The sequence below is a fragment of the Anabrus simplex genome, chromosome 4 (assembly GCF_040414725.1).
Source record: "Anabrus simplex isolate iqAnaSimp1 chromosome 4, ASM4041472v1, whole genome shotgun sequence".
In the NCBI taxonomy this organism is placed as follows: Eukaryota; Metazoa; Arthropoda; class Insecta; order Orthoptera; family Tettigoniidae; genus Anabrus; species Anabrus simplex.
This window is the reverse complement of record NC_090268.1, coordinates 120917730-120933956: the sequence shown is the minus strand read 5'-3', so window position 1 is coordinate 120933956 and position 16227 is coordinate 120917730. Positions and strand designations below refer to the sequence as shown.

At 41.4% G+C, this 16227-nt stretch overlaps 1 protein-coding gene across 1 annotated transcript in view; it reads right to left on the bottom strand.

The window, feature by feature from the left end:
• The window catches only part of LOC136872485 (synaptic vesicle membrane protein VAT-1 homolog-like), a 184341-nt gene that overhangs the window by 33458 nt on the left and 134656 nt on the right, over positions 1-16227 (bottom strand). Inside the window, exon 3 of the mRNA XM_067146291.2 lies at positions 14100-14315. Within this exon, the coding sequence (XP_067002392.1) occupies positions 14100-14315 (216 nt within the window). The remainder of the gene's footprint in view (positions 1-14099; positions 14316-16227) is intronic.

The following is a 16227-nucleotide window of genomic DNA, read 5'->3' as shown; positions in this document are numbered from 1 at the left end:
AACCGACCCTATGAGCGATATCTTCACACCATTCATAGCAGGGACTGGATGTATAAGCAATGGTATTACTAGCATCACTCATACCTCAGTCACTTTCATATTGCCAAAGCCAAGGATGAGACGGAGACAGGTCAATGAAAGTAACAAATTTGATATAGCCCATGCCAGAAGACATAGTGCACTGTAAACACTACATCTTGCCAGCAAGGGCATTGAACTGTTACCGAAGTTAATTTTCACACATTTCTAGTAGTATGATATTCATCTGCCTGAATTGCAGTTTGATTTTCTCATTTGTAATACGTTGAGTTTCTTTAAGTTAGTTTTGTCCCCACGTACAACAAACCAACATAACATCTTAACAGGTCCACCTACAGAAGAAACAATGACATCAAACTTGTGTCGTTAACCATACATATGTGTATAGTTTAGAAGGTATAACACTGGTTTGAAAGCAAAGCAAGTCCTTAATAATAACGACATTTGACAGTGGACTTATTTGTATCCTATTTTTGGAGGTGTACCTTATGGACCAATTTTCACTATACAGGACTTCTGCATGCATCAAATTTCTTTAGCTCGACAAATTTAGTGTTTTATTTGATGTGTATTGGCGAGTCTTTATTTGCGTTTCACATCATTACCTCTAGTACTGCCTATAACCTTTCTCCTCTCCTAACCTTCCTTACAAGAGGGAAACCGGCAATTGAGACCCATTAAACACGTACGGTACTCAATGGTTTCAGTCACCGCTGACATGTCGAGCTGTATAGATAGTCTACCACGGCGACGAACATTAATGCAGAAAACAGTGAAACTAAAGAAAATGCCCTCCGTCAAAGTAAGTCATTACGAAACTAGTTGGCTACCCACCGTATTATGTACATAAATAAAATTATCAATTAGACCCTACACCTCAAAATTTCGCCTTTCACTGAAGTTTTTTAAATCTCCGATTAGATGTGAGGAAATCTAAAGTAGGTTCAGTTCAACTTCTGCGAGTGTGTTTATCGTGGGAAAACTGCTGCTCTGAATATGTAAAAATTAATTTCAGAGTTTAACTGCTTATGCACTAGATGATACAGTGATGAGCATCTGAACAAGAGATACCTGGCTAGTAGCGTGTAACGCCTCCTTTCGCTCGGATGGCAGTGACGTAGCGTGACTGATCACACAAGCTATCGAAGGCGTTATAAAGCCTTATGACCGTCGCACAACCACACAATGTGCGGAGATTGGTGCAGGGTCCAGGGCGCGCAGATCCTCCAAAGCATTTTTCAGAATTTAGGTTCGTTGATGTTCAAGACTACACAAGCATCCTCGTGTCTTCATTATATCAATCTGCCAAAATTCGGGACCGACGGGGCGGTGCATTGTCTTGATACAGGAAAAGGTTTCTTGCACAGTGATGGAGGCGAACAAGTGTGTGGACATGATATAAAAGCATGCTTGTAACGTTAGCCGGTGAGGGAAGTTGGCAGATATACAAGCGGTCCTGTTTCATTCCACCTGATCAGTTCGCATACGAGGATACCGTCCCCACCGGCAGAGTTGTAACCTGTTGGCAAGACCGTGCTGGCCCACTGCTATGTGCTGGGAGACACTCGTTACCTCTACTCACTGACCATGCAACCTTTTTCCATACTTCGAAAGTATGGACTTTTTCGTATGCCTTCTGACTTGCGGTGAGCAGAATTACGCCTGTGGGATGTACACTCCTGTTCCCTATCGCGACGAGATCGTTCTGTATGGCATAGCTGCTCATTGCACTGAATTCACTTTTGATCTGCTTCACTCTAGGCCCATCTATCACGTCTTACCATTCGAGCTAGCGAACGGCGATCTTTGTTATCAGCATGTACTGCACGGCAGTTGACCGTGATTGTGGTAGTTTTCCCCGAATCCACATACTGGTGCAATGTAACTTGATATGATGGCCCAGGTAAACTCCATGCCTGATCTGGCCGCAATCAAATGCTCCGAGATATCTGGTCTTTCCATCCTGTGGTCAACTTGCACGGCCAGTCACTTGCTACACCGTACTATTATATTTACCGAACCACTCACAGCGCTATTTTGACAAAACTACAGCTATCTCTAATATAATTGCTCATCAATGTACACTATCAAGGAGGCCAAAACAGTAAATTAAAAATTCCTCCGTTTATTATAAGCTAAATTTGATGGTCAGTTTACTGTAATGGTCATTCCACTGTAAATCGTAAATAGTAGTATTTTTTAAAGAATGTGTGAATTTGTATATAAACGTGTTGTACTTACTATGTTCAGATAATTAGTGTAAACATTTTGAAATGCTTAAGGTTCGTACGTGTGAATTTGACAGCTGTAATGTTAAACTGGTTTTCAGTTTATTTCATTGTCCAACTCTATAAGTGATCATTGCCACCGGAAGCATTCTGATTTGTGATTTATCTGTTAATAATAAAACCATATGGAAGATTTGTAAATATTTCCAATCTATTTTATGCACGTTTACCATACGAGGAATAGCGAAAATATTCGCGATTATTATATTTTCAACGAACTTCCGATATCAACACAAATAATAGTTCCTCATAAAAATTTTGTACACGAGAAACGTTGCACAAACTGCCATTTCCCATCTTAAGTCTGGTATATTTTTACTGTAAGAGGTAAGATACTGGAGATATTCAAATGTTATTGCCGAGCCCATGGACGGCGAGCAACGCTGACGTGAATATAGTGTTCAGTCATGTTAATTAACTAATTGGAGACCTGCTTCGATGAGGGGTAAAACCGCGTGTTAATTAGCCCCTGCTGATCAGGAACATAATGAAGATGGCCATCGAAATTAGAATGAAAACTAGAAGGAATAATCACTCAAAGAATGAGGGGCGGGGGGGTGAAAAAAAAGGGAGAGTTTGAAAAGCTTAGGCCTCGAATGCCCTAATACCGCCGAGTATACAATGACCTAAGCCCTTAAAATGTAATATTACACTGACTTCTTATAGTGAGCTGGGGTGTGCTTTTCTGTTGCTGCAATTTTCGCTGCGTAGTAGGCCTGTAACTGCTGCAATTACAAAAACTAACAAGTTTAATGACGAGTTAAGGAAGTTTTCCTACTGGAAAGAATTTAATAAGGCAGATTCAGACTTCTACAGGGAAATTCTAGTTTAATTGTAGAAATATATTCTTGTCAGTGAAAAAATAATAGAATTGATAGCGTTAGGTTTGAACATTTCTGGGATATTTTGATTTCCGTCAACCTCTCCAATAAGAGCAGCTGGCATGCCACAGATTAACATCTAGTCGACATGTTGCTATGGCAACGATCTCCTCCCCACGTTCCCCATTAAATCCCGACTCTGTAGAACGCCATTTCGTACACTACCGCCGACTAGTAACTTGTGTCGAGGTAGAACTCTGCAGCACATGACCGACTATTGCTAGGTTTAGTCAACAGTTTCAGTTCGTAAGTTTTCAGAATGTATAGAGTTTTCTCATGCTGTGTATATTTCCAGAAATACTGAACAGCGTTTAACAGTGAAGTTGGAATTCACGAGGACAAATATTAATTTACAGTACGAGGCGTAATGACTGAATAACTTATCAAGGGAAATGTTAGATACAATTTTTAAGTGAAAATGAAGTGTATGGCTTTTAGTGCCGGGATATCTCAGGACGGGTTCGGCTCGCCAGGTGCAGGTCTTTCTATTTGACTCCCGTAGGCGACCTGCGCGTCGTGATGAGGATGAAATGATGATGAAGACAACACAGACACCCAGCCCCCGTGCCATTGGAATTAACCAATTAAGGTTAAAATCCCCGACCCGGCCGGGAATCGAATCCGGGACCCCCTGAACCGAAGGCCAGTACGCCAACGAGACGGACAATTTTTAAGTTCTTTGGAAATAATTATGAAAAGGCTAGGTAAATACTGATAGGGCATCTGCCACCAGGGCGACAGCCGTATGTGCAGATCACTGATCACTTATTGATGCTCTGTCAGGAATATACCAGAGACCTCTTCTGGTTGGCTGAATCCTTTCGTAACTTTTTATACAAGAACGCCAATTCTTTGTTCATAGATGCCTTCAATAATCAAGAAGGCTGCAACGGAACATGCTAATAAGCCAGGCCTTAATGTTACCGTAATTACGTCCCACTAACTACATTTGACGGTTTTCGGAGAGGCAGAGGTGTCTGAATTTAGTCCCGCAGGAGTTTACGTGCCAGTAAATTTACCGATACGAGGCGACGTATTTGAGCACCTTTGAATACCACCTGCCAAGTTGGGGTCAGAAGGCCAGCGCCTCAACCATCTGAGCCACTCAGCCCGGTAGACCTTAAATGTACTCGTGGATTAGGTTCTAGCTGTTCCTGTATTCACGAGCTGGTGCTATGGGGAGCACAAGGACGTCTTTAGACCCTACCGAACTGTTTTCAGTGTAGTCTGTCTCACATCAGACTGCCACTTCATCCCGACCCTTTCTCAATTGCCTGGGGCAGACACTGATTTTTTCCAGTCGGATGCCTTTCCCCTGGCACTAACCTTATGTGCAATGAAGTATTCACTACTGTGTGTGGTAGTTGGCAATGTGTTATATGTAAACGAGAATATGTATTAGGAAAAACACCCAGCCTGAGCAAGAATTAAACCAGATTAAAATGAAATGACGTATGGCTTTTAGTGTCGGGAGTGTCTGAGGACAAGTTCGGCTCGCCAGATGCAGGTCGTTTTGATCTGACACCCGTAGGCGACCTGCGCGTCGTGATAAGGATGAAATGATGAAGACGACATACACCCAGCCCCCGTGCCAGTGAAATTAACCAATTAAGGTTAAAATTTCCTACCCTACCGGGAATCGAGCACGGGACCCCTGTGACCAAAGGCCAGCACGTTAACCATTTAGTCATGAAGCCGGACATTAAACCAGATGATGCTTGTTATTTAAAGGGGCCTAACATCTAGATCAACTGCCCTTAATGACACGAAATGAGACGAAATGTAAGGACAATTAAAAATCCATAATCCTCCACTGACCAGAATTCAAAACGTGAGGAAGAATGTTTTAACTTCATATCCATCCATCCATCCATTCAATCAGTGGATCGCTAGGAAAGTAGAACCATGGTATTTGCCATGTTGCAGTACTAATCAAAAGTAGCGTACACTCACGGTATTCCACACATTATGGTACTACCCACAGGTAATGTAATGCGCACATGTAACACCTATGGTGTTTCGCACATTGTGCCGCTATTTACTGGCAAGGCAAACCTATGGTGTTCCTCACATAAGTGGACTAACCACAGGGACTCGCACTATCCCGTGCTGTTCCTCACATAGTGGGTACTAATCATAGCCAAGGCAGACCCATGGTGTCTCAACCATGGTGTCTCAGTGGTACGAATCACAGGTACTGTAAAATTCATCCTGAGCACACATTGTCGCTACTAATCACAAACCTATTGTGTACCCAACGTAGTAGTACTACGCGCAAATAAAATCGACCCATGGTGTTCCTGCGTGATGGTACGAATTACAAATGGTATCACTGTTCTAATTTTACCATCCCGTGGTAGCCCCTTTTAGGGGATACCGTGGGTGTATTCGTCTGCGTCCCCCACCCACAAGGGGTTGAATTAAACCAGACACTGCCAAAAATCACCGAACTGACCGCGAATCGAACGTGGGGCAGTTTAAAACGGTCACTTGGCCGACCATTCAGTCGAGGACTGGACACTTCTGACAGACACTACATTTTTCTTCATGAAAATTGCTTCGTTACCTATAAGGTATACACTTATCCGCACAAAAACTGTCAATCACAGAAGTACTATTTCACCATCCTTGTTTGAAATAGGATGAATATACTGTGCAGGTGATAGGATTCCCAAGTATAATCTCGTCGACCACCGGCTATCCACAATTTACGAATATCAGCAAGTTGTGAGAATGTATAAAATTTAACATTTCTTTACCGGCCAAATTTTGGGTGCGGTTGTGCGAGTACGTGTAGCGACACTACATTGAGTTTTCTGTTTACACAATATAAATGTAACGAAAAATACCACTGGCCATATTATACACAAATTAAATATATGGTGGTACACAGTAGGTTCAGCTATACTGAAGACGCGCACGTATCTGGTATCGAGGTTCTATCAGTTTATAAAATATATCCTATCACATTTTTGTAAAGAATACTGCTATACAATGGGAAAATGTGTAAACCGTTGTAAATTCACCATGATCAGGTATCTGTTACAGTAAGGTTCAATTTGCACAGTGTAGATCTGAACTGAGTTAAAACTAATATTTTGGCGTTGATAAAGACTGAAATAAAGTAACATTTCTGGCCATACCACATGACAATGTTAATAGATTGCTTTTGTACATTTTATATTAGGTATTTAAAATGTCACCTTGTATGTTTGAAAACTACTAGCCTATGAATTTTCCGTATTAAAGTAGCATACCGTCGCTACGGGAGACAACACCGCAGTATCTGACAATGCTCTTCATATGCATTGTTTTCCTGAAGACTGGTCAGTCCTCCCTGCCACACTGATACGCAGTCAATGAGAACAATTTTCATTGTGTTAATTTTCCAATGCATTGGCTGGATGGACTGGTGGATTTCCTATTGGTGGCAGAAAGATATCGAATCACCGATGTGCAGATGGCACTGTATTAACAGCTATGGATGAGGCAGAAATGACAGCTTTTAGGCCGTGTCAATTGAAAGCATCAGTTTGGGTTTGCAGATCAACATGCAAAAGGCAAAAAATATGATAGTTGATAGGCCTAGCAAACTGAACGAACACTATGCCTTCAGCAAAATGGATATTTTCAGAAATGTTGTATCTGGGTGCGACAACAGCTGTAATAGAGATCAGGAGAAGGACTATCATCCAAGAACATTCAGTTACCGGTATCTCATATTTGGAAGGATCGCTCTATTTCTGTAAAGCTAAAGATGAGACTAGTACAGACACTGGTATTCTTTATCTTCCTGTATGGTGCTGAAACGTGGACTAACGAGCTTCATATCTGAATAAGATCAACTCATTCGAGATGTGGTACTGGAATAAATGCTTTGCATTCCTTGGACAGCATTTCGAACTAACGAATCCATCCTCAAGGAGTGAACATCAGTACCAGGTTATCGTCAGAGGATTCTCCAATTCTTTGATCATATACGTCGTGGAGAAGGAAGCCTTGAAAAGCACATAATCTTGGGAAACTTGCCTGGAAATAGGGAGCGTGGGTGAGCACCTATACGCTGGAGAGATGGCATAAAACAAGCAACAAAGACATCGTTTATACTATCTACCCGTATAGCAAAAGACCGTGGAGGATGGAAACTGGTACAAAGCAATTTCAGAGATCACGATGTTCAGAATTGAGGACCGATATAGACAGACATGTAAAGGAAAATTAACGTTCTGTACTGTAGTGTACTGTATGTAGGAATGTATGTTTGCATGACAATTACGCGCTTCTACAGTATGTGTTTAGGGTTAATTTTCCTTTACATTGAAGCATAGGAAAATTAACGCAACGAAAATTGTTCTGATGTATTGCATATCCATGTGTGGCTGTGAGGGGTGACCACTCTTAAGGAAAACAGACTTAATAATTGCTTTACGTCGCACCGACAGGTCTTATGGCGACGATGGGATAGGAAAGGGCTAGGGGCGGGAAGAAAGCGACCGTGACCCTAAGGTTCAGCCCTAGCATTTTCCTAGTGTGGAAACTAGGAAAAACCATCTTCAGGGCTGCCGACAGTGGGGTTCGAACTCTGCATCTCCTGAATACTGGATACTGGCCGCACTTAAGCGACTGCAGCTATCGAGCTCGGTCGTAACGATTTATAGTAAATTTACTGGACTGTGGATATTTTTACCACTACATATAATATAGTGTGAATTGAATTATACTTTGCTGAATACACACGCCAATCGTGCGTAAGAAAGCTATGCAACTCAAATGTGGAGATAGATAGGCCTACGTAACGTTTCGAGTCATGTTTAACTACAAACATTCAGAAATGTAGTACTAAGCATAGAGTGTAACAGAACTCAGATTTTGAATGTGAACTAGAAGGCGAAATACGGGAAATTTAAACTAGATAAGGAAAAAAGATACGTTCGGAGCAATTCCTTTTAATGTATCGTTCTTCGTAAGGATTCGTCTTGGGAGTCACCGTTGGCAAAGTGGGTCGACGTATGTATTTTTCAGTTTGATGAAGTACATAGGCTTTGACCTCTTTACATAATGGAAAAATTTGTCTAAAGCAATACTTCGAGCTATCCAACACGTACTATTACATCACTGCCTAAGTATACTTCACCAGTAACAAGACCGATCAGGTAACTTTATTCCCACATGACCGTTGTAAGCACGTCATCCCACAGTCTGCACGAACGTTTTCGTTTTTGAGAAACAAGTCAGCACGAAATACAGCACGAAGTATTGATTTCCACACAAGAGATACACGCTGGAACTAGACACCGATAATTAAGTATACAACTCCACAGTGACAGGAAGTACTAATGCGATCCAATACCAGAGAAAATCTTGAGACTTTAGGGAGGGGCATTCAGTTTCTGAAATTAACCTTTGCCACAACTAACGGGCTACAGAGCAAGCTCCTTTCATGCACTCATTCTGCGAATTGCAAATCAAGAGTTCTATTACATACACTGACCCTTGTGTATAATAAACATGGTTCACGGATTGTCTGTATATTAAGTTTTAAAAATACGCAAGGGACTAACAAGTGAACGAGTTTCTGAACATTCAAGCAGCGACGTAATTAAACTACTTAAGAATTCGAAGTTTTGGACAAGGGGCTTCAGTACTAAAGTGTATTATTGAAGTGTTTACGATTAATTACCATCGAAAGAATTTACAAGTGAGGAATACAAAGTCCTGTACTCAAAATACCACAAACCTAAATACCCGACACGTATTTCCTTACCGAGTGTACTTAATGCTCTGACCTGGTTTTGTTAAAAATATTTAACATTTATGGTACTCTCTCAAGTAACACGTTGAACATGTATAGTCGCTCGAAACAAGAATGAGCGCACGGTTTTGTGTTCCTCGCATTCAATTTTATCAGCTCAAATTGTAATTATCAAGATATAATTACCCCCAATGCAGATTCGTCTGTCTATACCCACTTTTTCTGGGAAAAACTGTCCTTGCATTTCCTGTACCAGAAAGTGACCGACTTAATCTGCATCATACAAGGAAAAGTATGTAAAGACTTTCTTTGTAACGCAGATTTATCCCACTTAAGATTTCTTTGCGAACCTCCGTGTCTCGGGCAGCGCGCCTACCTCACGCTGGGTTTTGTGGTTCAAATCCGTCACTACTTGCGAGATTTGTGGACAAAGCGGAGGCGGGACAGGTTTTTCTCGGGGTGCCTCGGTTTTCCCCACTATCTCTCATTCCAGCAACACACTGCACTACCATTTCATTTAATTTGCCAATCATTACCCCAGAGGAGTAAGACAGGTTTCAGCAGCCGCCACAATTCCTGTCCTTGCTGCTAGATGGGGGCTTTACCCATTCTTGACCCGGTTGAATGATTGGGAACAAGCTAAGGATTTTTATTTTTCATACATATGTCCTTGTAGTGGGTTTGGTTTTAGGCGACGATGGAGGATTGAATCGAAAAGGTCTAGGACTGAAAAGGAAGCTGCCGTGGATTAAAGGTACAGCACGGTCATGTGCCTAGTGTAAAAAGTGGAAACAATGGAAAATATCTTTAGCGCTGCCGATGGTGGGGTTCGATCGCAGCATGTCGCGAATGTAAGCTTAAACCTACACCGTCCGTACTCTGTATCCAATACACGTGCGTAGTTTATTATGTTAGGGAAGCGACTAGCTGTGTTGAAGGCAATTTGTAAGGACTGTTATATTTCAAACCCTTTCTAAAAGCATAAAAGTGCACTATTTTATTGGCAACGTGTAAAAATACCCCCGTAGATTAACTAGCCAAGAAATTTGTAACGTCTTTGGTTGAATTTTTACTCGGGAACTCGAGAAATTTCTGCAGACCACTTCTCGTGGCAAGGTGCATCTCACAAACTAGTCTGAAGACACGAACTCTTATTTCTACCTTTATTCCGAATATTGACTTAAAACAGCAATACTCTCGGGAGCAAAGCTAAGAACTGAATAGCAGCTATCTGCCAAGGAAGGAAATATATGGTCTCTTTAAAAAATCAATTATTAAAAAGTAATTCACCTTCCACTCCCTGGATATCTAAATATATCTATAGGTTCAATTGTTTGAGATAAAGTACCTGCGAGCAACTTCCACAATACCATGTACTATGTGCTCATTTTTTGAGCGTCTGTACATGCGTCAATCTACTCTGGTTTCGTAGAGAATAAATTATAAATGTTATTTTCTTTACGTCCCACTAACTACTTTTACGATTTCCCTAGACACAGAGGTGCCGGAATTCAGTCCTTCAGGAGTTCTTTTGCGTACCAGTAAATCCACCGGCACGTGGCTGACGTATTTGAGCACCTTCAAATACCACCGGACTGAGCCAGGATCGAACCTGTCAAGTTGGGATCAGGTCAGCGTCTCAACCGTCTGAGCCACTCAGCCCAGCAGAGAATAAATGGTGGAACAAAGTAAGCAAGAGGAAATTGGAAGCTGTATACAATAGATTATGAACTGAAGTCTCATCGATCGCTCTGAAGAATTTCACAGAAGAAAACTGATGTGGAAATGAGTCTTACTATTAAGTACCGTGACGAATAATCGCCGTAGTTTAGGCTGTTACATCCCACAATTAGTGTCCACACAGGTGTTCAAGGGCAGCAGCTGCCTTATCCTTAAGATTATTCTTTCTCATAACGTTATCCTCAATTTTCCCCACCTCGCGAAAAATGGATACGTCAGTGGTACTCAAATCTATTTAGCGGCAATTGACTAAGAGATTCACTCCTGGGCGAAGAAGAATTTCCTGGCTCGACAACCTTAAAACCTGGTTCAACAAAACATCTGCAGAACTGTTCCGAATTTCAATGGATAAAGCCCGAATAGCCATGTTGATCGCCAACGTCCGAGGCGGACAGGCACGCTACGAAGAAGAAATTCACAAAATAAAGTTCGATTAGCACAACTACTCCAGAATATTCCGTCTAAAAAATTGGCAAAGTAAATTTACGACAGTTGCCTTGTCCGAATATGTTACCTTTTCCACTAAGGAGCTTTTAAACATTTGAGACTAAACTGATAATCTATCCTTACTTGCCGTTTTCAATTTCGAGAGACATAGTTGACGCCGCACCATACAATTTTATCTGAAGTTTTCCCAAAGATTCCCGTCCCATTTTGCCTTGAAAATCTGTCAATAAGCACGATAGGAGGGGATACGTAGAGGGGGATTTGGGGATAAATCCCCCCAAAATTGAAGTTTAGAACTCTCTATTAATTGTGGAAACCATATAAATGAAGAGTTTAAGTACAGTAGTTTGTTTTGCTTTTAATTTCAACTACGTATTTGCCAAGAATGATTTTATGCTTCCATTAATAAATATAAATACGTTTTTCTTGTAACAAATCATCTTAAACCAATGGACTTCATTTCTGCACTGAACATTTTGCGACAGTGATATTTTTCCAACAATACATCGCGTACTCAAACTGTTTGCTGTCTTACTAGTAACCACTGCCACACCAGAACTCTCATCCTTGAAATAATTAAAAGGTTATTTGCAGAATGTGACTACAGGAAAGATTGAATGGCTTAGCTCTTTTGTATATACACAAAGAACATGTGACCGCAGAAAATATCCAGGAGTTGCCCAAAGAACCCAGGACCGGGCGAGTTGGCCGTGCGGTTAGGGTCGCGCAGCTTTCGGCTTTCACCCGGGGGATAGTGGGTTCGAACCACACTGTCAGCAACCCTTTTAAGATTTTTTTCTCGTGGTTTCCCATTTTCATACCAGGCTGTACCTTAAGCCCACGGCCGATTCCTTCCAAACTCCTAGGCCTTCCTATCTCACGGTCGCCATAATACCTGCAGATTCTGTGTCGGTGCGGCGTAAAACAAACAGTTAAACAGGAGACGTCTGGTATTGTAATCCACAACGTGAATACGAATGTCGTAAATATTTTGAAAGTTTTAATTTAGCGTTTCATATTTCATAATATGCACCAAACATCTTGTAGAAGTCCTTAAATTAATATTTAATATCACCCCCCCCCCCACCCCCACCCACCGCCCAAAAATGCGTACGCCCCTGGATAGAACACTGCGGTAACAGAGCTTCGTCCTACGAATCCTCCCCCCCCCCCCCCCGAAATTTACGGGTGCCCTTGCAGACCTGGTCTGCCAGAAAGGTGATAATGAGTGGTTAGAGAACTACCTTATACATATTCTCAGACGAGATCAGAACCTAGGTGTTAACGCGGCCGAATTCTCAGAATTCCTGTACATTTGCAGAGCGTTTCGGTTCTACTGCAGTTCATTACCGTAGAGATGTTTGCCTTTTGTTCATGAGATAGCGTGTTCGATTACTGTTGAAATCTGGTAACTCCGTGTCAGTTTCTGGAAGTTTGAAAAACTGCGGGAAAAAAAAAACATATCTACGTCTGTTAAAATCTTTAGGTCAGACAGATTATATTCCTGTCCGGCTTCATGACTGACTGGTTAGAGTCAGTACTTTCAATCTATCGGGCCTTGGATTCGATTCTCGGCCAGGAGGTTAATTCCCCTAGCTCGGGGACTCGACATTTGTGCCGTCCAACATTCCTATATCTCCCATACACTGCAGATTCCGCCGACCTTCTGAGGGGCTGCCTTTCAAGGGCTACAGAAGATAGCAATAGCCAAGTTAAATTAGCGTCGTCTAGTGCTTGTTGTCCCTGCAGTTAACTCATCCGAGCCTCAGAATGTTTTATGTGAACATTTCACTGAATAATTGCTGATCAGTGATCACTGGAGTTAGGAAGCTTAAAAACTAACAGATGAATTTTAGGGGTAGGTAGCAAGTATTTGAGCATTGCCAACATTAAACGTATTAAGTAACAACACATGATCAGCGAAAGCACAAAGACATTTAATCATAGAAATTGACAGAGCTTCAATAAGTTGAAACTTTCATCATACATTATCACAGCCTTGAGGTGCACTTTATTTAGGGAAACGATAACGTGTATTAGCATGAGTGTCGGCAAAAGTTAGAAGACACTACCTAACAGGAAGTTAGAGGGCAATCTGTTGAAATTCGTGGATAGTGAAAGGGAGCTGTACCTGGACCTTTCAAGGAAGAACTGGGCGAGAGATAACTTTGAACATTGTTTGCTAATTGCTCCTGAGCTAAATACATCTACTGGAGTGACATCCTATTCAAAAGTGGAAAAAGACTTGTCACGTTCCGTGAGCTCACGCGTATCGTATAGCAATCTAACCTGTCAGAATGATGTGCGAAAAGACGTCGTACAGCAGCTCCTCCTTGCAATCAGTCCTAAACCTACTACCCATCTGTTCCTGGAAATGGAAAGAAAAATATATCTAGTACATTATTCGGAAATCCTAGGTTTGAAACTCGACGCAGATAACACTTACCTTGTTAACGAAATCTTAATTTAAACAAAAATGCTGAAATTATAATAAGACCTTATATGAGCTAAATATGACCAAAGTAATAAAAATTGCCGAAATATGCATTATGCATTTATTTTATTTCGCTTTAAACGAAGTCACGAACCCGTCATTTCAGATTTCGGGTAAAATGAACTCAAGAAAGAAATAAGACTTTTCCTTAACTTCCAAACCTTCGTGTTCACTTACACTATTTCGATACAAAGTAGGTTTTTTGCTGTGTGCCAGAAATTTTTTTAATGAATGACTGACCAGAGTCAAGTTCCCCGTAGGCCTATATGGACGGAATATTCCTCTGAGTTTATGGAACCCTTTTGGAACTCAGTTCGATGCCCGACCTCAGATTTTATCCCCAACTAACAGTTGTCCAGTTTCTAATGGATTGTTATGCATGCGACTGATTCTTTTTTTTAAAGATAGGGAAATGTTTAACAAGAAAATTTAGCGATGATAAGTATATTCCTACTTACCACTCCACCTCCAGCAGAATGTACAAGAACACTCTTGCCAGGCGCAAGTCCACCCAGCTCGAACAGCAGTATATAGGCTACCAAGTAGTTCATGGTGATTGCGGCGGCATCCAGGAAGGCCATTCCGTCAGGAATATGGTACACATAGCGGGCAGGTACTGCTACCAATTCAGCCCAAGCGCGGTACTCCGGCAACGCCACCACGCGGTCACCAACCTGAAACACAGAACAAGACAAATCACGTTTAATGTCATGGGAAAGCGAGTTATTCTAGTACAGCGATATAGCGTCAGCATCCAGCTTTACCAAGAAAAACTGAAAGAAAAAGAAACCGGCACTTTGACAAGACAAGGACTTTGATCACTGACAAAACTTCCCTTTGGGATAGTTAACTATTCACGAGAATGGATAAGAATTTAATTCTTGGGACATTCCAAACCAAAACTACATAATGCATTTTGAGTTTACTTGGAAGATTAAAGTTATTGGAATGTCAGTTCTATCGGATTATAGAAAATTTAAGTTATATGACTACAGAAAGGGAATAGCTGCTCCATCAGAAACTAAGTTCCGTTCGATTTCATAAGTTCTCATACATTTGCCGAATTTACACACCAGGATGACTATTGTTTTTGATAACTTCTATTTCAATATTAAACACACTGTAATAAAACGAATTGCCTCTACCGTCTGAGCCACTCAGTCCGGCTAGCACACGTAGTAGCTTACCTCCTGAATGATACAGTTTGACATTGTGGCAGCCAAATGTCAGATTTCAAGAATTATCTTCCAGAAAAATCTAAAATCAGAAATCCCTTTAGCACAACTTGTCTACGCGAGACGAGTGTTTTTCACTCTTGTACATAAAACAAAAAGTACGGGAATAAATTAAGTACTGATTCGGACTTTAAGACTTACGACTAAAAGTAACAAACACAACTTGTTTATAGTACAGCTTGTAATGTTTGAGGGCATGATCGGCTCGCCTGGTGCAGGTCTTTCTATTTGACGCTCATGGGCGACCTGTGCGTCAGGATGTGGATGAGGTGGGGAGACTAAAAAGCCGGGATGGCACGTAGCCTGTCCGCTCAAAGCTTTACGTCCCCATCGACGGACTACTCACCAACAGCGTCACATCCCTCACTCCATATGAACACTGCGGGGAGGTTTTGAATTGAATCCAGGCTTTTGGCAAGCAATCTAGTGATTAGACATTTTGTATCACCACCTCGCCTACCCTGCCGGCCAACATTCTGATGGTGAAATTATTTCGACCAACGGAATTCAAACCGGCTAATGTCAAACCATTGTAGACTTTACGCCTTGACGATCCTAGCCAGCCGGCGTGCTAACACTGAACTGAACCTAAAGGAGGTTAGGAAGGCCCGCCACTCACATTAACAATTCAAGTTAGTGTTTAACTTTGAACTCTTAACAAAAATGCATTGCCATAATATTTATAACTAAATGAAGCCGTGTATAATCATATCTTGACATTTTCCCGAAATGTGTTATGTACACATTAATACATCAGTAGAAAGATGATATTTTATTGCATTAAAATAAACGAAGTACACTTTTAGTAATTGTATAATTACTAGTTAATACTGTAATAGGAGATACATTTTAGCTTTGAAAACCACGTAACTTAATATCACTTTGCGGTACGACGAATGTACGACTCAGTTTAAAAGTTTTGGGAATCCCTGTACTACACACTAGGCAGTAGAAAGGTCCGCTACTTCCAAGTATATTCCGATTACAAAAGGAGAGCCACAGCGGGCCAGTTCCAAGAACGGGTGGACGAAGCAGGAGACTTCAATTTATTGCCATCTCTTCCAACTGTAAGTTAAACTTGCAAGTTATTTATCTTCCTCCTCTGTTCACAGTCTCGCCTATTGCGAATTTTCTCGCAGAAATGAGAATACCAATGTATGTTGTACGTTGGGTATTCAGCCTTAAGGCTGGTTTCATCCTTAACAGCTATACCAACAGCTGTCTGATAGCCTAGGTGTCACTTAAGAGGCATACTAGAGAAATGAGAAGCGAGGTACTTTCCCGTTGCTTTCCTCACCGAGCCAGAAGTTGCTATTACATATCAGTCTGCCAAGCCCTCTGAAATGCATGC